Below are 25224 nucleotides of genomic sequence, written 5' to 3'. Positions count from 1 at the left end.
AATCTCTACGGCTGGCACTTTCTCACTGGGGAAAGTTGTGAAAATCGGCAACTAAAAAAATACAGTCAAATTCCGTTTCTTCAAATTCTGTGAAAGCAGATAAAAATTCCCTTTCCACTAATTTTTACTCCTCAAAGTGCCCGAAAACAAGCACATTCTTCGAATGGGACGTCACTCCGCTGAAGCTTAGCATGCGCGCGCTAGCTAAGCGGGTCGTCAGCGGCTTCAGCTGCGGGGATCGGTTGCGTGAAAGAAACCGCCCTAGCGAGCCACTTCCGATCCCCCGATGCCGCCAAACTGCGCCTTCGGTTCGATCCGCAGGCTCGTTTCAGACTCGCATTGCAGGGCAGCAGGCCAGTTTGTACACGCGCTCCATCCAGGTTCGCACTGATACCAGGTGGTGGTTTTTCCGACGGGTTGGCGCGCGCGACAGAGCTCTGTGGCTTAACCACTTACTTCGCGTAAGAAAACCGCTTGACAGCCCTTGCCGCTTGAACCATGTTTGCTGCCTCTGTCGCATTTCATACCTGCATCAATGCCTTAATTCATATTCATTACGCATTCACTGCATATCTGCTTGTCTTTGGCCGTATACACCACATGTCGAGGAGGGCACGACCGCATGTCCGAGGGTTCAGAGATGACGAATGCAATGTGAATGAACCGGCGGTAGACGTTAAGAAGGAACGGTGGTATGATTCCTGTCTTAAGAGCTCGGCAATGACCAAAGGCACAAGTTGCAATTCACAGTTCCTACAAGGTCAATGAAATTTTCATTTTCAAATGCTGTATTCCTACACAGTACTTTCTAAATTCGAAAGACTGCTTGAAGGAGTTCAGATACTAAAGTTTTCGGAATATGGTCTTGCTGTGGACTAATGTGTAAGACATAACACCCGCATAAATATGGGTCACCGCATAGAACTCTTCCGCGCTCAAAAAACAAACACTTTGTAATAAAATTTTTTTGGTCTGTCGTTTCAGTTTCGGCTTCAGTTGCCAGGCGATGGTTGCGACGTCGGAAGTTAATACGAGATCGCTTGAGGCATGCAAAACTGTTAAAATAACAGCTGCTTTCTCATTTTAATTCATTCAAATTCATGCCGCCATGGCCGCAAGTCAACAAAGAACGATTATAGCGCAATTTTTGTATGCCACAAACGGTTTGGTGCTCACTTGTGGCGACGCTGAAATAGTCTTCAGAGTGCTGAAACCGAAACTGCATGAATGATTAAATTTAGTTCTGCATAATCTTTATTCCATGCACGAACCTGAGGGCAAAAACCCTGACGATGCCCCTTAATCCACGTTACACATATCGTTTATGCATAGTGTTACAACATGCTGAATTCCGTACGTGTAATTATTACAATTGAAAATTTCAATATATACACGCTAAGATGAAGAATGAAATGTAAAAGGACGCATTCATCAGGGACAAACAACACTTTCAATATAGTAGATTTATGCGGGTTCTAAACACAACACTTTTATTAAGTTTTTCTTAATTGCGCTCACTTCTCTATCTACGGAAAAAATATTTTATTCACGTGTTTAAATTTAGAAGAATAGTTACCTTGTACAGTATACTCTGGGAACCATAATTCTGGGTGGCCTAATAGAATAGTTTCTTAGCTTGCATATTTGTTGCTGTTCAGTGTACACGATGTTTTAAAGTGTTTCTTTGTAAAATAAATGATCACCATGAGTGGAAAGAGGCAGTATATTTTGTTAATAAACATTTAACATCTCTAATCCTCCCAAATGTGGTACTGTGGACTCAAAGTAAGAAATGTGAGCAATAGTTCTTATTCCTCTTTTTTTGTAATAAATAGATAGGGCTTTTAGGTTAGCGTCTGATGAGCTGTCCCACATTAGTAGGCACCATAGAAGAGGGGATTGCACATGTGCAAAGTAAAGTTTTTTTAACCAAGGCAGTAGTATGGGCCCGCATTTATTGATGACGCCCATAGAGCTCGCGCCTTTTAATCACACAAACCTAACGCGGTCATTCCACGACTAATTTTGTTAAATATTGTTTGGAGAAAATGTGTCGACTCAGCAGGCCAGGTAACGCTGTTTCTAAATTTAATATTTTGCTTCATATCTATAGCTTTGTTGTTTCGGTAAACCAGCAGGTCGGTCAGCCATTGACTGCAGTTATTAACTGCAGTTTGAATAGGTTACCCATAAAAGAAATACCATGATTATTATAATCACCACCGAGTACTCTTTCAGCGTGTTCGGAATATTGATGTCATAATCACGTAACAGGAAGAAAAGCGGTACCAGAAAGGAGCCCTGTGGCACACCTGCATGTTTTCTGTCGTATTGCGAAGGAATGTCGCTAACACTCCTACACTGCTCTCTCATCATCAGCCTGACTACGCCCATTGCAGGGCAAAGATCATGCCTCTCAAATTAACTGGGTGCTGCGGCAGCTGCGGCCACCCCGCAAAACCTCTTGGTCTCATCCGGCCGCACCAGGTGGCCTTGGCGGAGGGGAAACTCAATATGCGCTCGTCTGCTGTGCGGTGTCATAGTCTGTTAACTATCACCAGCCGATGGAAATTGTTCCACGGCCCTCTTCCTCTGCTCCGTCTGCAACTCTCCCTCTCTCCTTTCTGCACGGCGCTCGTGAGGTGTCCTGGAATAAGCGGGACTGCTCCTTTCCTTTCTTTAAAAATAATGCACAGCCTTTAGTGACCTTTCGGTGACTAATGGCCGCGGGCGACGGGGAGAAGGCGCCTTGCCCGCATGCACGTAGGCGTGTCTTCGGGCAGCCCTTGGTCGGAGGTCCTGCAGCGCTTACATGAGCAGCCTGGGCTCTGTTTCTCGCTGCCATTTTAAGCGCACCGGTATAACTGTATTCTGAGGTGGCTGTCTCCGTTCCTTCCTGCCGGGCGCCTATCCTCTCCATTTGTGCACGGGGGACTCGAGTCTACATAGCGTAGCCACGGGACCACAATTTTGCCTCCGCGCGGAGGAGGCAAGACGCAAAAGCAAGAACGAACAGCGCTCGAAGCGCTTCGTACAGGGCTGAAATGCCCGAAAAACATCCGATATTATTCGGAACCTTGAGGTCTTGATCATTTATGCTCCCTTTTCTTCATTTTAAAAGCATATACAGCTGGCAGATTCATTTGGAAGACCACGAATACGAAATAACTAAAATTAGCTTAAGTTTAGCCTTAATAAATCAAATGCCAGCCGATCATCATTATAATCAGCCTGACTACGCCCACTGCAGGGCAAAGGCCTCTCCCATGTCTCTTCAATTTAACCTGTCCTTTGCCAGATACGGGCACCGTAACCCTGCAAACTTCTCAATCTCATCCGCCCACTTAACTCTCTGCCGCCCCCTGCTACGCTTGCCTTCTCTTGGAATTCACTCTGTTAACCTTATGGAGCAGCGGATGTCTTGCATTCGCATTATATGTTCTGCCCAAGCCCATTTTTTCTTTGCACTTTGAACTAGTATGCCCCAATTTCAAAGTAGATAAAACTTCGCGCATGCAGTAAGATGCAGGCAAATTGAAAACTGCTTCATCACCTGGCAACGCAGCTTGGAGACCACTGGCATTGTGAGCTGTTATGTTGCTGGCGTTAGCTTTTGCATCAGTTTGTACGTCAGAAAGCATTTCTTCCCATGACAAATATACGGGAAAAGGTCGTTTAGCTGTTAAGTTAGCTACTGATGTAGTTCTGCGAGCAGAAGTGAAAATTACGTTTTTTGAGGCGTTTATGGCATAAGAAGCACTACGTCTCACTTTGATTCGTGGTAGCAGCGAGCGCCAGATTTATTGCGGGCGCTCAACTCTGCGCAGTGTGCACTTAGATGCAAGTGGGCGAAGTTGTTGAATTTATACTTTCTCCAAATGCGGCCTGGGGAGGACGCTCCCCCAGAAAGTGGGGGTTGCTGAGCAGCCACCGCGGTGGGTGCACCTGTTGCTCAGCTGCGACGTGCGTGTTGGCACCATGTCTCCTTTCTGTCTCTTTCGAGTGGAGACGTCGCCTACAGCGGCCTCTGCCGATGACCAAAGCGCGGACTGTCGTCGAGCAGCGAGTGCGCCCAGCGTGGCTGCAGCGCGTGCAGACGTGCGGCACTTGACCTAGCCACACGCTGCGCTTCCTCGTGCGCCGCCGCAAACGGGTCCGCACGCGGAAAGCGGGCCGCCTATTTCGAGATTGGCCGATGAGGAAACCAGTTCCCGGGAGGAGGGGCGCTCCAGGAGGAAAAACAAACAGTCCGTCACGCTTTCACCGCTCTTCTTCCTTCCACTAGGGACGACCGACAGCTCAGGAAATTTACCTCTGTTCTGAAAACAAGGGCGAATCATTGTGCTTTCTTCCACCGCTCGAGCAGACTGCCCCAGAAATGAGCGCTGGCTAGCGTCGCACTTTCCGCGAGGTCAGTTTGCCAAGGCTTTGTAGATTTTTCAGACTCGCAAAGCACCGCTCCACTTCCACTGTGCACGCTGCCAGCGCGTTTATTGCAGGCATGCTCGCTTTTCTTGTGGTCTTCGTTTTGTCCTGTGCGCTTCTCTAGTGATAGCACGTGAAATCATCAATATGAACAACCCCAAATGCCGCCTTGCGTTTAATGCGATTCATGTGGAGGTATTACGTTCCCATGTGAGCTCCGATTTGTTAAGCGATCTTGACGATCTTGGTTCATTCGCGCCAATGACAGCTTACATTTTAGCTGCCCTTGCATGGTGTGTTCTGTCTCCGGCCGTTCCGTGTGACTTCCTTCATGCTGCTCTGGTGAAGCTTCCTTGCGCCTTTTTTTCGTGGGGTATTTTTCTGTGTTCAATTGCTCGCGTGCTCTTGCGTTCGGACTGACTCGCTAACGAATGAAACTTGATGAAAGCGAGAATATGCTCATAGGAGAGGGGCGGCGGCGATGGCGAGTGTTTTAACCGATGGGTTACAATCCCGCTTGGTGCCCTAAGCAGGATGAATTTGTTTCCTTCTGCCGCTTCCTCGGGGGCTCCACAGAGTGCAACCGGGGCTGCAACCGGGGCTCCAATGCTATCGCATACAAATATAGAGGTGAAAAAATGACCCGGAGACACCCGGCATCAGCTCGCCTCAAGGCATGAATCCCGCCACTACGCGCCCTAATGTCGGCCTCCTAATCCAGTGCGCGCATGCTGGTTGGAGATCCTCAAGACGCACTCTGCAGCCCTACAACTCGCTTAAGCCTGGCCTTTGGAGCGGAGCAGCAACGCCGGTAAGATCTTTCCCTCTCTTTCCCCGATCCGCCTGGGGCACACGGACGTTTCCTCTCGTTTCCAGTAGCATGCTGCACTTCCTTCGAGAACTGACTGTGGCAGCTCGTCATTCACATCGCCCCATCAACCCACAGTCGCTCCAGTCCCCACACCTACCGGCTTGAACGCGTGCCCATTTCCGACGCTCTGATGTTGGCGCCACACTAGTTGCTCACATTCTCAAAGTTTCGTAGGGAAATCATCGAATAAAACCGCACCGAGTGAACGCGGCGCACGGATGGGCCCACGGTCTGTCACCTACTCATCTTCGCCTGCGTGGATTCAAGCCAGAGCCCTCGGCATGCGCTCGCTGCCCGGTTGCCGGCCCCCACTGAAGCGACCGGCTGAGTTCGCGGACGGCCAGACAATGGTGCCTCCTTGAGCCGAATGAAACCCGAGACGCATTTCTCCGGCTGACAATTGTGGTCTACACTGCTGAAAAATCAAAATTTACACCAGGCTTGAAAGGCAGGTCACAACAACGCATTGTTTGGCAAAGAAGTCGAACCAGGGATCTAGTTCAGTCAATATAAGGGGGGCAGACAGGTATCCGGGCCGCCCGCGCCATTAAGGACGACCGCGAACAATGGCGACGACCATTACCGATGTGGAACGCTCAAGAAGGCCGCAGTCGGGTCAGCGCTCTCTCGGCCCTGCCTTAACTTTCGCCCCGCGGAAACAAGCTGCACAGCACGCGCGCACTTTGGGAGTCTCGACGGAGCCTCCATCCGGCCACGCTCAACGCCCACCCCTTAGCTTCCCTTCGTGCCAGAGGGGCAGTACTCTCAGCTACTGCTATGCTCTCTCTGCTAGCCTATGCCTTCTCCCCCTTAGCGTTTTCATTCCCTCCTTCCTTCCCTGCGCTTAAGTGGGATGCGCTTTCCCTGGTTGTGTTTGAGGTGCTGTTTAAATGTGGAGTGGCAGCCAAACGCCGTCGACCAGTGCTCATTATTTCCGTCTTGTGTAACTGCATTGTCGAAAGACATCTTGTGGCGATGTTGCAGCAGACAATGGCCGGGCTGAAAAATAAATGCAATCAGTGTTATTAGCAAGCCAGAGGAAGATTAATTCAGCAGTGGGAGGCCTGCGGGCATCTCAACCTCACGAACCGAGAGGGTTATAATTGGGAGAAGAAAGACTTCGAGGCGTCTCTAATCAGGGAATAAAGAGGATGAAGGACCGCTCGTCACAAGCTAGCTCAGGCGGTTCCGAAGCTAAAGTGGATGGCTTTGCTCATCGAGCAATGCCCTTTTGACGTCACTTTGTTTACACAAGAGAGAAGTCTAAGGAAATGTCTGCTTCGTCTGAAGAGGAATCAACATGCACGCGCTTACTGCAGGTACAGCTCTGCCCAATGCGCAATAATGCCGTCGTGCGCCGAGTGTACCCGCTGCAGCGAAGACTCGCATGCCGAGCTGAGAATCCTGGAAGGCCACACGTGCGTTACTCAAAAAGTGGAATTTATTACTGCCTCACACCGTTCATACTTGAGGTCGATTACAGGAAGCTTCAGCATTACCATCCGAGGCGCGTCTCCAAGACCTCTGAGTCCTGAACGCATGTTTTTTGAATCATAATATGTTCAAAGGAAGACAACACGTAATTTTGATTTTATCTTCTGCACTATTACTCAGTCGATACAGATACACTGCCTACCGGCAATCTGCGTGGTAGGCGTATACGGTCGACTTGGGCCCGGCAACCACGCCGTTCTGTCTTGCTGTGTGGTTTGAAAATATTAGAAAAACTTTTCCGTTCCTGCAGTACACAGGCTTTAAGTGATTCTAGGTAAATGCAGTAATGAACTCAGCGCATAAATCTTTCGGTATTGGAAACTCTGATTGTTGCGTGCCGTTGACACCTGAACTTCTTGAAATTGGAAAAAAATGTTTTTTTGGGTAGCATAATACGGGGGTGTACTATGAAAAAAACAACTTTCTTACGGTTTTCAAAATTTCAGTCAAGTAGGCCTTTAAGTTTGATTAAAGGGAGGCTTCCCTATAGACAAGTTGTCTAAAGGACAGTTGTTCAAGTTTAACGCAGTGGCGCATAAACCAACGACATCAGTTCGGTTCAATGTATGTGACGAACGCTGATTGTGAATTCAACCGAGCGCGCTCAGCAACTGTCAGCCGCATGAGGCTGTAGCGGCGGACACGGTGAGAAGGTCGCTTTGCAGCAGCGCGACCAGGTTATGGTGCACGGGCACGGAGATGGGCCTCCGTGATGGCGAGACAAGCGCCCTCGTTTCCACGCGCGGAGAGTGCCAGCGAAGCTTTTCCGCCCGCCGGCATGGCGACCGTGCAGTGGCCGCGTGCGAGACGCGAAGTGTGCTGCCGACAGGGTCTTCAAACCCTGCAAGCCCGGCGGAGTTACGCCAGCCATCTCGCTGCCAGTGAGCGTCAAGAATGCCCAGGTGTCAGCACGGCAGAGAGAGAAAAGTTTCCACCGAATTCGGGCAATGGCTTTCCGTACCCGAAAACGTCTGCTTTAGTCACCAAAGATGGACTCTGCAGTCGTGCATTCTGCGCAGAAGGAAGTAAAAACACAGCTCTCCAAACACTGCCACAATCGGGGCTAATTCCTTCTTTCCTTGCTGATGTTGCCAGCCCGGTTGAAGGGCCATTACTGCAAAGGAAACAAAGGAGAAAACAAGAAATTATAATCAGAAACAAGAACATGTGTCGACTCAAGATATAAAAAGTTCGGCGGAGGCACTCGAGACTCTTTACGTGTGGGAATGCGAAAGCATTGCTCTCTCTGGGGGCATTGACCCCCCCCCCATCTACGCATACGCGGGAGGGGGGTGCTCTTTGAAGGAAGGAAATTGCCCAGCAACTGTGTCACATCATGGTGGACGGCCCAACCGCGCCCTCAGGAAAAGGGTGAACAGTCTGGGAAAGCATACACGTGAAGGTGCATATGTCGTCTGTTCGAATTTCTGTCGCAAGCTAGCCTCTAACTTGACTGCCGCGTGTAAGCTATATGCATAGAGAAATCGTATGACATCACCCGGGACGCTGTACGACGACAGGTTTCATCTCAATTTTGGCACGAATATTATCGGGAAAACTGGCACCGCATGGAGGTCGGCCATTTTGCGAGTATACATAGAAGAACGACATGCTTATGATTGCGTGAATTGGAAGGTGCTCATACGGCTGCTCAATGACGTCACCCCATTTTTCTTGCCACCGCTGAGATTTACTGCATAAATTGCGAGTACACACACCAACACACACACACCACCAGCTTTTGTCGTAATGGCACCACCATTGCTTTTACATAAAAAATTTTACAAGCGCTTTTTTATATTCCTGAAGCGAATATCTGAAAGATGAGGGCGAGTGCCGCTCAACGGATTTTTGAATTTCTATATTTCCATTCTATTGAGACAAAGTTCATGTCCGGCGCACTAAATGGAGGGCTCCGGGGGGTCTTAAGAGCATGACGTGTATGCCGTTATCATCTTACCACAAAGCCTGAACATCGCATTAAAGACGTCAGTTTACGTCGCCAACAGTGCAGCGTCTCATGAAAAGGAATATCGCAGGAGTCGGAATAAGCGACATGAAGAGGCTCGAGGAACAAACCTGAATTAATTACATCCTAGGTGACACGAAGTAATAGGTATACAGTGAACCCTTTTCCAACTAGCGGCGTGGCGACATGGTGGAGGTGGCCCGACAGTTCGTACTCCTTCAAGATACCGGGAGGCGACTTCTTCCCTTTCATGGCTGACAGCCAGCGGACCCGTTATCTGCATAAAATGGCGTGTGTACAACCGGCGCTTTCTCGTATTTGCTCTTATCGGCATAGCCATTTCTGTCGCCAACTAGTAGCTTACATTAAACACGCTACTGAGGGCAGTTTGATCGCTCGAGCGCCTAAGTAGTTCGCCGTTGGTTTTTCCTCAAGGGCGCGGCACAGTTTTGCGTTCCAGGCTGCCGCTCCCTGCTATTGTGCGCTGCTCAACGGAGCTTCGAAATCCCGTTCGCACGATTCGGTGGCTGCGTGCACCACCGGAACCACCGCTCTGGAAGGCTCCAGTGGACACGCAACTTGGCCCTGTGGATGCGGAGGACGTCAGGCGAAGCCGCTTTTTTTCAGAGCGAATCCTCGGGCGGTTGTATGAGCGTAAGGGTCTCACTAGAACTGCCTGGAGCCTTCACTATAACAGCGAGTTACATGCTTTTTCTCCCAGTAACGTCGGGAAGCACGTGTGGAGCTACAATTGCGTTTTTGCTGCGCCGCACCGAAGATAAAAAAAAACGCTTTTTCGGCCAAATTTTAGTGAAGGTGGCATAGAAGTAGCCCACCTTCCTTTTCTGAGTTTTCAAGTAGGCCGTACTAAGGAGTGAGGCCTTCCCTGAGGCGACTTTTGTGGAGTCCACGCTGCCTTCATGAACCCTCACCTGGCTCATTGGCCCTGCTTGACAGCGCGACCCCTCAGAATGCGCAGCAGGGCGACTTCTTCGGCGGCTGCGACAATGACGAGTTAAAAATGGCGGTTTCGTCCATGCTGTACTACCTGTATGCAGATTCGCCGTATTTGTCTTCCATGCGTCCGGTTGTTGTACTCGAGCATTTACTGCTGCCTTTGCCCCGTAAACAATTTGATGACACTTGCCGACCCATCTAAACCACTTAAACAGGAACCTAAAATTCAAGATCAATATTGTTGATTTATGCTTTCTTTTTTGCCAATTATGTTCATTTGTACGCAGTAGCTCTTTATTCTAGAGGGAAACATCAATCAATACCAACAGATGCCATATATCGTCAAATAGGAAAATGATTCCGTGCACAAAGCACTCAGAGAATGCATGCACTTGGGGCCGGAAAGAGAAACGATGAAAACAACCTTTGTAGAAACCGTAGTAGATAAGGAGCGTTTCAAAGATGTCTCCTTACTGTCTATTCTCTCGGTGGACACCAGCACTTCTCACGAACGAAGGGGGATATAGGCGCTGTAGTGGCTGGTTAAGTACTATCGCGCTCAATAAGACTTGCAACCCGCGAGCGTGTGGCCGCAGCGTTTTCGAAAGCATGGTGGAGCCGACAAGCGGCGCGCCTGAAAACTAAGTGGGAAAGGATCTGCTGTTCTAGATCATGGAAGACAGTTGGGCTAGTTGGTGTGAATTCGTTAGTGACTGCGACATTGCAACTAGCGTGGAAAGCACAAGGACAGCGACAAAAGGACGGGACACTAGCGTGCTGTCCCGTCGGTTCCTTTTGTCGCTGTCCTTGTGCTTTCCACGCTAGTTGCAATGTCGCTGCTGTTCTAGCAGCCAGGCGCATCCCCCGCGTCGTCTGCTCAACGAAATAGCTGGTTGATTCTCACAGGCGCCGGCGCGTCTAGCCTTGCACATGCGTGATTTCAAATCCTCAAAACCGCTCCAGTCATACTGTGATTGAAGAGCGATTTGGGCCACGGGTTTGTGGGGCATGACAGGTGAAAGCGAAAGGAATGAAACAAAATCAACCGTGACATGCGCCTTGCATTCGTCACGCAAGCGCCGGCGATGCGAATGTTATGGTACAGCCTAGACCGCAGGGGAGAAGGCAGAATGGTGGAACAGCAAAATTATTTCCCTTTAGTTTTCTAGCGCGTCGCTTGTCGGCTCCACCATGCTTCCGGGGAGCGCTCCGGCCACGCTGCTTGAGGTTGCAAGTCATATTGAGCGCGATAGTACAGCCTCTTGGAATGTGGGTAATGTCATAAAGTGAAGCCCGATGACAGCGCACTACACATGCATGGGGGAACAACAGCGCAAGCTAAGACAGAGAACACAGTACAAGAGGGGAGACACTAGAAACGCTGACTCGCAACCAAGGTTTATTAGAAAAACGGAACAGAGTATATGCAGTAACCACCTCAGACTGATTACGTCATAACCACGGGGAAATAGATTACGTGCATGGCGGGAAAGAGATATCAAAACAAGAGCGGCAGCGTTTGCACCCGGTTGTTCAAGTACCTGAATTCCATATCTGACAGGGCCACTGCAGGTTTGCTGACGCACCTGTGGCCGTTTTTTCTAATAAAGAAGTCTTCCATCAGCTCCCGGGTCTTGGTGGCGAAAAAGCACATTAGTCCTCGGAAAAAGGGGGGGTGCATTTGCAAACCCGGCAGTGTGCGGGTAGGTTGTCTCGCGAGTCACTGCCGAGTAAGTTGCGGTGCTCAAAGAGCCTTACGTTTACACATCACTACACATGGCTATCGCTTGCATTGCACCTAAATGGTGGGTGAAGCATGGCCCTGCCGTAAAGACGCAACGGATACGAAGAACGTTTCCGTGTCACAGCGTCGCGTGCAGGATATTCCAAGCAGCAGGGCCGCGGCGCCCTCTGCAGTGGTCCGCTGCAGCTTGCGCAGGTACTAGTGGAGGACTTCTGATCTAAGATTTGTTTCAAATAACGTCCCTAAATATGACAATACACTAAAATAAATAAAGTTTTTAAATGTTTTTTTTTTAAATGAGTGTGGAATAAGCAGCATTCTTTCGTATGAAATCTGACCTTGGCATTTCTTATTTGCCAGCACGATCTCAAACTCTTCTTGAAGGTATTGATGAGTGCTATCACAATACAGAAAAGGTCGAACGCAGCGGACGAAGTGCTTTCCGTATTGTGACAGCGCTCACCAATACCTTCAAGAATGTATTTCCAACTCGCCCCAGTAGTAGCTCGTTTGATTTTACACTGTTCCTTCGCATGCCTTGCAAAAGAACTGTCCATGCTAGCTTCCTGCAGGTCCTGGATGCCTAGCCAACAATTTATTTATTCTATCCTTCCCCATCATAGCATTCCGTCGATCCAGATTGACTCTCAGCGCAAGATATCTGAACCGTCGTAGTTTAGTGAGCGGATTTTTGTTACTACGAACGAAATCGCGCAAATGTGATCCGATAGGAATTAAAGTATAAATGTGCGAGAGCTCGCTGTACCTTAAAGCGCCCACTCAGGTGTGTACTGAAAAGGTTTACTGCTTCTTGTTGAATCTAAATGAATGGTGTTATGGAAACGTTACGGTTGTAGCAGCTGAAGATCTCTCTGTATGCGGCAGAAGCGCTCCCGTTCCAGTCCAATATTGGATGAATAGTCGGTGGTTATCGCTGCCACCTGCGGCACACAAATGCAATGTTCAGATAAAACCACACTGCGCAACCAATAGCTGGAGCCGTGGCTCGTGCGCGCGGCGTTTCCCTGCTGGCTTTTCTGGATACAGTCCTCAGTGTTCATTGTCAGGAACCTAAAAGTGCCTCGTTAGTCCGCAGCTCATCCTAAAGAAAAGCCTCTCATGTGAACAGATGTAGCCAGAAACGAATAAGAGGCAGGTATCGCCGTTTTCGCAAGCTAATTGCGACGGCTTGAACACAGTTACTTAAGCGCGGGTCTCAGATTCACCCCCATTCTCTTCGCTGCGATAAATGCAGCCTAATTTTACGCCTTCACGTCACAGCTTTCACTCGACTAACAGGGAAATGCTCTTCTCTTAAAGGAATTTTCTTCCAGCAGCAGATGCGTTTTTAGCGGCTGTTACTCACGAACCCTTTTTTTTTTCCTTATAACCGAGATCTGACGGCGTGGCGCCTTTCGCAGAGCACGACGACGGACGCTGGCGGCAGCACGACGGCGGCGCCCACGACGACGACGACGACGACGAGCGCGGACCAGGCGGCCACCTCGTAGGGCGGCTGCACCACCGGGGCCGGAGGACGGGGCCGCCTCGGCTGTACATACTGCCCCGCCGGTGGGTGGTGTGGCCTCATTTTGCACTCGCGCACGGTGCGCACCGTCCATCCCGCTTCACTTGTCTCGTGCGCCAGAACACTCTGTAAGATCGGGGCAGCACTGTAGAGAAAAAAAATTGAATATTTTGCCCTGTTTGTAAATGCGTTACATGTGCGATAGTAGTTTTCCGCCCCTGTGCAGCTCTGTCAGGATACGAAGAACTGAGATCCTCGACATAAGCATGTCTCTTGCAACCAAATGCGAAAGGTAGGCAGTTTTGCTAACCAATTTCCGTTTATTGCTTACCAAACTGGAATGGCCGTCCTAAATTTTACTAGGCAAAGCCCTCAGCATGGTTTCTGTCGCTACTGCAACATTCACAATCGGCTTCCTGATGCTGGAGAAAATTTTACTGCAGTCGGCCAACCTGGATAAACGGAATTCGGCAGGAGGTAAGCCGTTCCGCAACCAGATCACGGAAGAAAATTTGTAGGTTTGGCCTTATGGACATGACCACGCAGTATAAACAAAATTTTTGTTGTCTCAAGGACGCATTACAAAATCCTAAACCCACCAAACCCACTTGCGTAACTCACGTCCGGAAAGATTGTCTAACATGTTCTCATGTCACTGGTGTACCACTTGTGCCAGAGTCGGTTGCACAAAGAACACGCATGGTCACATGTATTCTCCCAATTGAATATATATGTCGCGGCAACGTGCTGCTCCGTTCGTTCCTTCATTTCCGCTTCCGTTGAGCTGCCTTACCCTAGCGGTCCGCTTCCAGTCCCTCCTCTGCAGTTCGCGAAGCTTGTCCATGCCGCATTTCGACAGCACCCTCCACGCAATTCTTTGACATTGGTTCCCGCTTCGTAAAGGCATCTGCATGTAGGAGCTACGCTCGTTCTTCGGCAGCTTCAACTTGCACGATTTTGGCATTGATGCCGCACTGCGTCCGCTCTGACCGTAGGGTCGCATGCTGTTGTTTCCGTCTATTACGCTGGTGTTGAGCCCGTTTTGCCCGGTTCAAAGCATCTGGATCGACATTACAAGTCCCGGCGTGAGAGGACCGCGACGGTTTTGCGAAGCAAACGCTGTAGAAATCCTGCGCGCGCTGTGCAAACCACACGCGGCGTGCGTCAGGCTAGGCAAGGAAGACGGACATTTGTTTCTTCAAGGCTTCAGTACCGATGCGCAAGTGTCATGAAGACGACGAGGACCAGTCATGAAGACGACGGGGACCAGGTCAACAAGTTCGCACAAAAGAACCGACCCTCTTTCGGGTTTAACAATTTAATGCCCCTGCCAGTCGCCCCTCGCAATTTTAGTATTAGGTGGTTGGCGATAAAGAGAGGGTCAAGGGGCGGGGCCCTAACAGAGCAACCCAGCGAGCCGCCTTCTCTTCTGTCTCCGGAGGCGGAGGTAACAAACCCTCGTTTAATTAGTGACTATTTGGGGCAGTAACATTACAAGGAGACAGAGGAACTTGTTCTTTTCCTGCCTAGCTTTGGCTACATATTGTCAAGGAAGACAGGGCGACAGGTCGCTAACAAGTAGAATACGGCAGCCAGCCAGCGCGAGGCACTTCAACGTCTTCCTTTTTAGGCGCCACCTGGGAACACCAGGTGGCAATACAATGCTTTCTGCCAAACGAGGGCCGTTTAGAATATGGTCCAGCGTTCGTAGTGGTCCAGTGGCTCAGTGGTACAGTTTTTTTCTACTCACCCAATGGAACAATTTGGGCGCCGCAGTTCAGGTCCCTGCCGAACCGAGCGGGCCACGTGACCCTCAGCGCCTCTGGCTTCACCCACGCCTTTCTCGCTGGTTACCCAGAGAGTGCTTTATTTATTTATTTATTATTCCTCAAAGGTCCCTTTCGGGACATTACATGAGGGGTGGGGATAACACGGCAACAAAATATTATACATTAATAAGAAAATGGACAAAAATTACATTGATGAATGGGCTTCCTCGATAGTGGTCTTGAACACTCGGTGAATCATTACACTAAAACCGCACTGTGGTACACTGAATAGTTTGGGCCGCACGCATTGCGACAAGGAAAATGTGTGCGCCTCTAGAAAGCAACAGCGGTGAGTTGGGCTTTTTAGTTCACGATCATGTTGGAAACAGCGCGAAGACGGGATGGCAGAAAAAACGCCAAACCAGCGGTGGTGTGTTTTTTCTGTCCTCCCGTCTTCGTGCTGTTACCAACGTTGTAGAAAGCCAGCTTTCACCTGCTTCTGACTAGGATCTTTTTGTGTAGAGCACGTGAGAGCCGTCCGCTTAAAGTTAATAAGTCGCAAGTCAGCGCTCACGTAGTGTCATGTCTTGCACTGTCGTCATGTTTTGCGCTTTATTTACGTGATTAAGTAAACTGCAATGCAATGCACAGAATGGTCCAATTAATTCTGCGAGAGAGCTCTTTGTGTCAAAAATCCGCATCATAAGGACGCTTCCGGCAGGCATTGCGAAGCACGCAAAGATAGCCGGAAAAAAAGAAAAAAAAACAAGACACTTAGGCTGCTCACATATTTATAAACTTGGCATTAATTCCTGTTGGTTAGAAGGCATCAGAGATAAATGTAAAGCCCGCGAAATGTGGAAGTAGCGGGCAGGTAGCAAGAAGCGCTTAGAAAACAAAGAACGAACAATGACAGAAAAACTGGGCAATCGTGCATAGTGACGCGGTATATCTGCGACAGCGGGGCGTCAACTGTCTCGCCGGCGGTTTCGTTCTCTACGCATTGCTTCCGCTTCGGCCACTCGCACCCCGGAGTCCCTCTTTCAAAAGACCGCTCTCGCGTTCGCTGGCGCACCGTCTTCGCTAGTCAAGGGTCCGAGAGTATTCACCACGAACGCGAAGTAAACATTATTGGCGGCAGCCTCAATGACGTCATGCGACGAACCAAACCGGTTCGCTGCTGGCACTGTTCAGGAGAAACTACGGCTCGCGCTCCACCACTATAAGCCGCACAGACTCCCAGGCGGATATAAAATAATTTGTTCTGTAGGGCAATCCCTCAGGGATATCGACGTTATTCCGTCAAAGGGGAATAAATAAGCAATTTATTCCCGCGCAGGACGGTTTCACTGCGGCAGCATTACCCTTCTCGTCACACCAATACCACGCCAATTTCCGAGAAAAAAATACGCTGACTGATCGAAAGAGGTCGCATGACCTTGTGGTGCTATCACAACCTGTCCACCAGGTTGTGAGCAACCTAGTTTCTAGACAGCAAATAAGAGAGTCGAAACCAAAATGAAAAAACAAAACGATTGGTTTGGTTTATGGGGTTTAACGTCCCAAAGCGACTAAGGCTATGAGAGACGCCGTAGTGGAGGGCTCCGGAAATTTCGACCACCTGGGGTTCTTTAACGTGCACTGACATCGCACAGCACACGGGCCTCTAGAATTTCTCCTCCAAAGAAATTCTAGCCGCCGCGACCGGGATCGAACCCGCGTCTTTTGGGTCAGCAGCCGAGCACCATAACCGCTGAGCCACCGCGGCGGCTAAAACAAAACGAGTAAAGTATGCAAATCTCGGCCCCACCACAGCATACTGGATACCTGCTTTCGCAGCTGGCGGTGTGACTATGGCGAAAATTCCAAAGAAAGTGACGCAAACGCACACAGAAGTTGCAACAGAAGCTGCGACAAATGTGTTAACGCTATCTCGTTCTACTCTTCATGTTTTTTTGTGTTTTTTTTTTCAGGCACAAAAGGGAATATTTTTATTTTGGCAAGGAATTCACACGTGGTTCTGAGGGAACGGTTTTCTGTACAACGGGGAGGCTTTAAAGGTAGCCTCTTGCAATTGTGCGTTCAAAACCATTTAGGACTTAAAGAAGAAGCCTATCCTTAGGCCAGCAGACAGATCCACTCACACTCGTTTGTCTGGTTGCTTTTGCGGTTCTCCGAATCAATGGCAGCACGCGATCGCAGAGTGGGCGCCCCTTGCGGTTCTTGTCCCTCTTTTCCGCCCCGCCAAGGTCCAGTGCAGAGCATCAGGCAAAGGAAGCTGACGAGCAAATGAAAGACGAAGCGCAGCACATATCGATTATCATGCTCAAATCGCGAAGCTCCGACGCTGGAAAAAGCAGCCTGGCCGCGAAACGAAGATGAAAGAAAAAGACAAAATAACTACCACAGGCTTCGGCACACAACCAGACGAAAAAGCGTCACCAGGTGCAACAGCCTAGCCCGCTGTACCACGCGTGTAAGCCGACGAGTTGGCCACTTCCCGACTGAGTGGCGATCGCTTCAGTGGCTGCAGAAATTGCCCAGAGCAAGAGAGGTTCCGCTGCCTGTCCGAGTTCCGCTGTCACTGCGCCCTTTGCCTATAAGAGCTTCACCTGAAACGTGCACCCATCCGCGAAAGTATAGGAGGTTAGAAATCAGCAAAATAAAAAACTTAGCGAATTGGAAGTTGACCAAGGCACCGCGCGCATGTTGTTTATTTTTTGTTTTGTCGGTGAGGTTCGCGCCCACTTATCTTTATGCATGAGGTTGCAAACAACTACGATTTCTACCGCTAAAATCAGTGAGCGCTCTCAACTATTAGATAGCTTCTTAGTTTGGACATAAGATGAAAAGAATTCTTCCTCGAAAGAGTTTGTTTCAATGCATGTGAGCATAACTCGAAACTAATGTGCATCAATATGAGGTTTATGTTATCAAGAGTCAACCTTCTTCATGAAAATTCTCGTTCTCGTCAAAACGCTACGCGAGTGAAGGGCTAAATTTACACTCAGTGGCGGCACTGTGCACAGTAAACGAACTGCAATATTGTCACGTTGTAGTGACGGCAGTCCAGCGGTCAGGAAGACACCAGAAATACTTGCAAACGAAGCTCTTTATTTGGGCTGACTTGCGCCCTCAAAAGAACTGAATCACTCGGCGGCGGCGTAAGCAACAGGCGTGCTCGGCGGTCGTCGAACTACGAATGTCCGCCGCTCGCGGCATCGCTCAATTTAAAGGCGGCAAGGAAACTTCCAGATAACAGGACAAGATCATCTACAGTAATCTAGAAAAACCTAGATGCAGCCCTTCATGGCTGCGATCAATCGAGATTAGTCTGGTCGCTTCTCGCGCCACGAACAAAAGTGATAACAACCCTTTCCTGCAGCCTTGAGCGTGAACGAACAAATACTACAATGATACGTGGCATTACCCCCCTTCCAAAGAAGCATCGTCTCGATGCTTTAAAATGAAAAATAAACACGGAGAATGAAACTTCGAGTCCTTCAGCGTTCATAATATGGCTTCAGGCGTACGACATGTACGACTTCCGGGCGTGGGCGGCGTCGCTGAGATGCTGTCGTGCCGTCGGGGATGACTTCATAGTCGAGGTCACCGATGCGACGGAGAACCCTGTACGGGCCAAAGTAGCGTCGCAGCAACTTTTCGCTCAATCCGCGGCGGCGAACTGGCGTCCATATCCAAACCCGATCACCTGGCTTGTAATGCGCGTCTCGTCGGCGCAGATTGTAGCGTCGGGCGTCGGTGTGCTGCTGGTCTTGAATGCGAAGCCGTGCAAGTCTTCGGGCTTCCTCGGCGCGATGAAGGTAGGCGGCGACGTCGAGGTTGTCTTCGTCGGAAACGTGCGGGAGCATTGCGTCGAGTGTTGTTGTGGGCTTCCTGCCGTATACCAGCTGGAATGGAGTAAACCTGGTTGTCTCCTGGGTGGCAGTATTATAGGCGAAGATCACGTAGGGCAGAATAGAGTCCCACGTCTTGTGTTCGGCGTCGATGAACATGGAGAGCATGTCTGCGATGGTCTTGTTCAGACGCTCTGTGAGTCCGTTGGTTTGCGGATGATAGGCAGTTGTCCTCCGATGACTTGTCTGGCTGTACTTTAAAATGGCTTGCGTCAGTTCCGCTGTAAATGCTGTTCCTCTGTCTGTGATGAGTACTTCGGGTGCGCCGTGTCGGAGGAGAATTTGTTCGACAAAAAATTTTGCAACTTCTGTTGCGGTACCACTAGGCAACGCTTTTGCTTCGGCGTAGCGGGTCATGTAGTCGGTGGCCACGATGATCCACTTGTTACCTGATGATGAAGTAGGAAAGGGGCCGAGTAGGTCCATCCCGATTTGCTGAAAGGGTTTAGTTGGCGGTGGTATGGGGTTCAGGAGTCCGGCTGGTCTAGTCGGAGGCGTTTTGCGTCGTTGACACTCACGGCACGTTTTCACGTAATGCGAAACGTCGGTAGCTAGCCGCGGCCAATAGTACTTCTCCTGGATGCGGTGCAACGTGCGAGCAATCCCGAGATGCCCTGCAGTCGGCTCATCATGACATGCCTGCATAATTTCTTGCCTGAGATTTTTGGGCACGACAAGAAGATGCACTGTCCTGTTGGGCGCGAAGTTCTTCTTCAGAAGGACATTATTGTGAAGGACGAAGGACGACAGTTGGCGCTTGAACCCTCGGGGAGGCGATGCGGTCTTGCCTTGCAGATAATCAACCAGGCTTTGCAACTCAGGATCCGAGCGCTGCTGCTGCGCGAAACTGCTCGCGCTTACCGGTCCTAAGAAAGCGTCGTCGTCTTCCTCTTCCGGTGCTGCGTCGACGGGGGCTCGCGACAAGCAGTCTGCGTCGGAATGCTTGCGGCCAGATTTATAGACTACAGTTATGTCGAATTCTTGAAGGCGCAGGCTCCAACGAGCAAGGCGGCCGGAGGGATCTTTCAAACTGGCTAGCCAGCACAGAGCATGGTGATCGCTCACAACCTTGAATGCTCGTCCGTACAGGTAGGGGCGAAATTTCGACGTGGCCCAAATAATGGCGAGACATTCTTTCTCGGTGGTCGAGTAGTTGGCCTCGGCTTTCGACAGTGAACGGCTAGCGTACGCGATAACCTTCTCCTGTCTGCCATTTTTCTGAACGAGGACCGCTCCTAAGCCCACACTGCTTGCATCGGTATGAACTTCGGTTTCGGCGTTTTCATCAAAGTGCCCGAGCACAGGAGGGGACTGTAAGCGGCGCTTCAGTTCGTTGAAAGCTTCCTCTTGCGGCCTTTCCCATTTAAAAGGCACGTCAGCCTTGGTAAGTTGGGTCAAAGGTTCAGCGATGCGCGAAAAGTTCTTGACGAATCGCCGGTAATAAGCGCATAATCCAAGGAATCTGCGTATAGCCTTCTTGTCATTAGGCTGTGGAAACTCTGCGATCGCAGCCGTCTTCTCGGGGTCTGGGCGAACTCCATCCTTGCTTACGACGTGACCAAGGAACAGCAGCTCCTCGTAAGCGAAGTGGCACTTCTCTCGTTTCAGTGTCAGGCCTGAAGACTTGATCGTTTCCAGCACTATCCGAAGCCTTCTGAGGTGGTCTTCAAAGCTTGAGGAGAAGACAACAACGTCATCTAAGTAGACGACGACAACACCGACGACGACAACACCGACGACGACAACGCCGACAACGACGACACCGACGACGACGACACCGACGACGACGCGGCCAGACTTGAAGCTTTTACCGCTGCCCAGTGAAGTAACGTCGCAGTACGCCCACCGCAGCCTCACTACTCGACGAAGCCGAGATCGGACACCGAAGACAACGTACAATACCAGAACGCGAACAAGTGACCTTGAAGTTACGGTCGACGGTCACGCAGCTGGCTGAGGGCGATAGGGGCTTGGGTCCGGTCGTCGAGGTGCAGGACGGCGCACAGCTGCGGCGTAAGTCATGGCTGGGGGCTGCAGAGGCTGCGTGGGTGTCGGCGTCACACCCAAGGCCTGTTGAACTTCGTCCCGGATTACGTCAGTAAGTGGTGAAACCTGCGGCTGCGTTCCATTTGGCAGCAACCGTCGGAGCTCCTCTCGCACAACTTCACGTATAACCTCCCGCAGGTTATCATTGTTAGCGGTGTCCATGCAGCTTGCTGACAAAAAGCGCTGCTGGCGGTCATACTGGCGGGCTCGGGCGTCGAGAGTTTTCTCCATTGTGGAAGCCTCTTCTACGAATTCAGCGACGGTTTTCGGTGGGTTGCGAACGAGGCCGGCAAATAGTTGCTCTTTAACTCCTCGCATAAGCAACTTCACCTTCTCTTCTTCCTTCATGTTCATGTCGGCACGCCGGAAGAGACGCTTCATCTCCTCAGTATACACTGCAACGGTCTCGTTTGGGTGTTGTATGCGAGACTGTAGCAGCTGCTGGGCTCTCTCCTTTCGCACGACGTTTGCGAAGGTCTTCAGAAGCTGTTCCTTGAAGGTTTCCCAGTTGGCAAGGCTGGCTTCCTCATTCTCGAACCAGACTCTTGCTGGTCCCTCCAGGGCGAAGAAGACGTACCTAAATTTCATGGCGTCGTCCCAGTTGTTGAAGACAGCCACACGGTCGAACTGCTCCAGCCATTCCTCGGGGTCGGCGCCAGGCGAAGCGTCGAAGGTTGGTGGCACCCGGGGCTGCTGCAGAATGATTGGAGTGGTCGTCTGGGGCAAGGTCATGATGGACGTTGGTACTTGCTTTCGCTTCCGGGTAGGGTCCGGCAGGGTCCCGAACTCAGGTGCGTCCCCTTGCAGGCGTCGGCTTGCGCGGTGGACTGGACTCAGGTCCTGCGGTAGATGACTCAAAGGGCTGGCGTCTCGACTTGTAGGGGGTGTCCGGAACATGGGAGGCTACCCAGCACCTCCACCAGATGTCACGTTGTAGTGACGGCAGTCCAGCGGTCAGGAAGACACCAGAAATACTTGCAAACGAAGCTCTTTATTTGGGCTGACTTGCGCCCTCAAAAGAACTGAATCACTCGGCGGCGGCGTAAGCAACAGGCGTGCTCGGCGGTCGTCGAACTACGAATGTCCGCCGCTCGCGGCATCGCTCAATTTAAAGGCGGCAAGGAAACTTCCAGATAACAGGACAAGATCATCTACAGTAATCTAGAAAAACCTAGATGCAGCCCTTCATGGCTGCGATCAATCGAGATTAGTCTGGTCGCTTCTCGCGCCACGAACAAAAGTGATAACAACCCTTTCCTGCAGCCTTGAGCGTGAACGAACAAATACTACAATGATACGTGGCAATATCATTTTTCTTTTTAGAGAACTGTATAAGAAGCTCTGGGGTAATAACTAATCATCGGAAGCTCATTCTGGTTCCGTATTCTGCGCAGTTATTGCGCGCCAATCATCATTTTACCCCTAGCCTATTACCCCCCACTTATCCGCACTAAATCTAAATTCAAAATTCTGATTTGCTACCCGCAAGTGTCCTCTAAATATTGAGGGATATTCCGGTTGCCTTTTAAGGGAACGATACGATGAACATACGCCAGTTATGACTGCTGACTAGTCGGCCATTTTCCTGATTGCGGCTGGAAGTAAATGTAATCCAGTCATTTTAGGTGGGTTTTGAATTCCTCTTCCATGTGCCAGTAGTTGTATGCAGCAGTTGCATTCATGTGCCAGTAGAAGCTGTAATCATGCAATAAATGTAATTTAAAGGCTCGAAAACAACGCACGCACACACACGCGCGTGCGCGCACGCAGCGCACACACACGCACGCATGCACAAGAGAAGAGAATGGGAAGCGCCAAATTTTTTCAGGAGGCGTTAGTGACACGCTGCGTCCCGTTCTATCCTGTTGTGTGTGTGTGGTTTTGGCGCCTTTATGTGTGCTTGATCGCGTAAACTAGGGCTATAAATATAACTGGTTTGTGGCGACAGAATGGAGTTGGTGCAGCACTGTCGGACGTCGGCTGCCGTAGATCAACAGTTCTGGTATTTGGTGTTCTGTTATTCTGAGCTGCCGTAAATATTTCCTTTGCTCGATATTGTGCCGTTTGTTTCATCCAGGAAGCTGTAAATGTTCAGACATTCAAGTTGAGCCTTTTTATTGTCGACTGCGTGATCGAAGCGGGCCAAACGTGCTGGCGAAAGGGTAGCCTGGAACAATAGTGAAAGTTGTGAAGAACTTAGGAGAAGCTGCGCGATAGACGTGCACTCGAGACTAACGCGGTTGCTTCGTGTTGCAGCAACTTCTCTGCCGCCGCACCTTCGTTCCTGCTCTCAGAGGCGCCCATCCAAGGTATCCGCATGGAAGCCCGGCCACCGGCGTGCAACACGACGTTGTGCGATGCTGCCATGCCACATGCTGCATTAATAAACCAAAACATTCCAGCCACCATCCAACATCGGCCACGAATGGTTCAGTCTCGCACTAGAACGGAAAGGCGGGGCGAGCAGAGGCCCACTGCGGCTGCCGCCAGAGCTGTTAGTAAGTTAGTCTTTGTTCACCCTCTACTTTCGCGCTCCTTCCTCAATGTACAAGAGCCACTCTTGGCCAAAACTGGGATTTTGATGGCACCCGCTGTCCCCCAGCGGAAGGGAGCGAAAATGCTACAGCGCTGATCGCCACTTCTTGCGCCGTGAAAGAAGAAGACCAAACTAAAAATAAATACCCACATTTTATTATCTCAAATCGCTGCAAACAGAGAAAACGGGATGTCTTTGGAATATACCGAAACATAAAGCTTGATATATTGAAGAACACGGAATACGCTAATGGGGGCTCTTCTGTGACACCACCATTTCGACGTCGCATTTCTTACGAGCGCGGAGGTTCGCTGCAAAAGAGCTGGAACATGGAGACAAAACAGCCGAGTAAACATAGCGTAGGCTAGCAGCTGTATGTTGACAAGCAACAACTGAAAAAAAATATGCCGCTCGTACACTGCAAGGTTAACGTGTTTGCTACGCCTTTGAAAGCACGGGCAGATAGAGTCGTGTCGCCCATATTCTTTACTTTCACCAGCAAGCCCCGCACAAAGTTCCATTGAAAAATGTCACAATCTCTTCATGAGCTCCCGCGTTGTATCAGAAACTACTGTGACGTGTTTGCTATTCAGTGGGCCGCACACAGTGGCGTAACCAGAAATTTTATTCGGGGGGGGGGGGGGGGGTAATAACTGCATTGCCATTGATAATGCCATTGTGTATCACATAACGCTGCGCACTGTCTAGAAAAGTGAAATATGTATTTTTTAAATAAAAGAAATGTATTCGTGTGTCTTAAAAATCGTGGCAGACATAACTGCATGATACCAATGCTTCCGTGTTTTTGCGTATTTAATGAGTAAAGAAAATATCACATGAAGTCAAGAACTATATCAGTCTGAAACCAGCAAATCAGTGTATGCCGCTGACATAAAAAACTTAAAGGCCATGAAATTAGCAAGTAGAGGACAAATATGTTAATGAATCTTTGAACAGGGTGAGCTCACGGGCTAGTTGGTTATTCATAATAATTTTTTCAACAGCGCATGCTACACAAGGACACAAGACGAGGAAACACACACACGAGCGCTGAACTGCAACTTTATTTGAGAAAAGGCGCCAACCTCTACATATATACCCTCAAGGAACCGCCCACTAGGGTAAAACCTAAAATCACTGCACGTGTCAAGCCATAAGCAATTACTTGAACAGGGTGAGCTCACGGGCTAGTTGGTTATTCATAATAATTTTTTCAACAGCGCATGCTACACAAGGACACAAGACGAGGAAACACACACACGAGCGCTGAACTGCAACTTTATTTGAGAAAAGGCGCCAACCTCTACATATATACCCTCAAGGAACCGCCCACTAGGGTAAAACCTAAAATCACTGCACGTGTCAAGCCATAAGCAATTACTTGAACAGGGTGAGCTCACGGGCTAGTTGGTTATTCATAATAATTTTTTCAACAGCGCATGCTACACAAGGACACAAGACGAGGAAACACACACACGAGCGCTGACTGCAACTTGCAGCCTGACTGCAGTTGCAGTCAGCGCTCGTGTGTGTGTTTCCTCGTCTTGTGTCCTTGTGTAGCATGCGCTGTTGAAAAAATTATAATGAATCTTTGTCGTTGAAGAACTTTTACATTTCTGCGCATTGCAATGGCCAGGAAAACTCTCACCGACGCTGTCCTTCGTTCCAGTGTACTGCGCAGCAGCAGCGGTCCCCGGTCATGTATTGCGAGTAATCGCACCGACATTTTTAGTCGCAACAACGAGCACAGCTATAAACGAGGAGTTCTGCAAAATATGCCTTAGAAGTGCGAAAATACAACTTCATAAAGAACAAAAAAGTACCAATGGAAACAAAGTCACTGTATGTATACACAAAACCTCGCAACAAGATATTTAAATACACGTATGTCTCCATTAAATCTACGTATCTAAGCAAAAGTTACTCCATGTAATGCACCAAAAAAGGCAAATAAACATCTTGCGCAAT

General features: G+C 49.8%; 1 protein-coding gene across 4 annotated transcripts in view; it reads left to right on the top strand.

The window, feature by feature from the left end:
• Nucleotides 1–25224, top strand: part of LOC149325701 (uncharacterized) — a 94612-nt gene that overhangs the window by 6945 nt on the left and 62443 nt on the right. For 3 of the 4 annotated variants that reach the window (XM_089563638.1, XM_089563640.1, XM_089563639.1), the window contains exon 3: nucleotides 12882–13032. In XM_089563638.1, the coding sequence (XP_089419764.1) occupies nucleotides 12882–12971 (90 nt within the window). In that variant the 3' untranslated portion in view covers nucleotides 12972–13032. Of the gene's footprint in view, nucleotides 1–12881; nucleotides 13033–22976; nucleotides 23849–25224 lie in introns of those variants that run through there. The other variant, XM_089563637.1, reaches the window with a different exon arrangement.

Source organism: Amblyomma mixtum, chromosome 10 (assembly GCF_055824585.1).
Source record: "Amblyomma mixtum isolate Tamu chromosome 10, ASM5582458v1, whole genome shotgun sequence".
NCBI lineage: Eukaryota > Metazoa > Arthropoda > Arachnida > Ixodida > Ixodidae > Amblyomma > Amblyomma mixtum.
The sequence above is the reverse complement of the archived record's forward strand: the minus strand, read 5'-3'. Positions and strand labels throughout refer to the sequence as shown.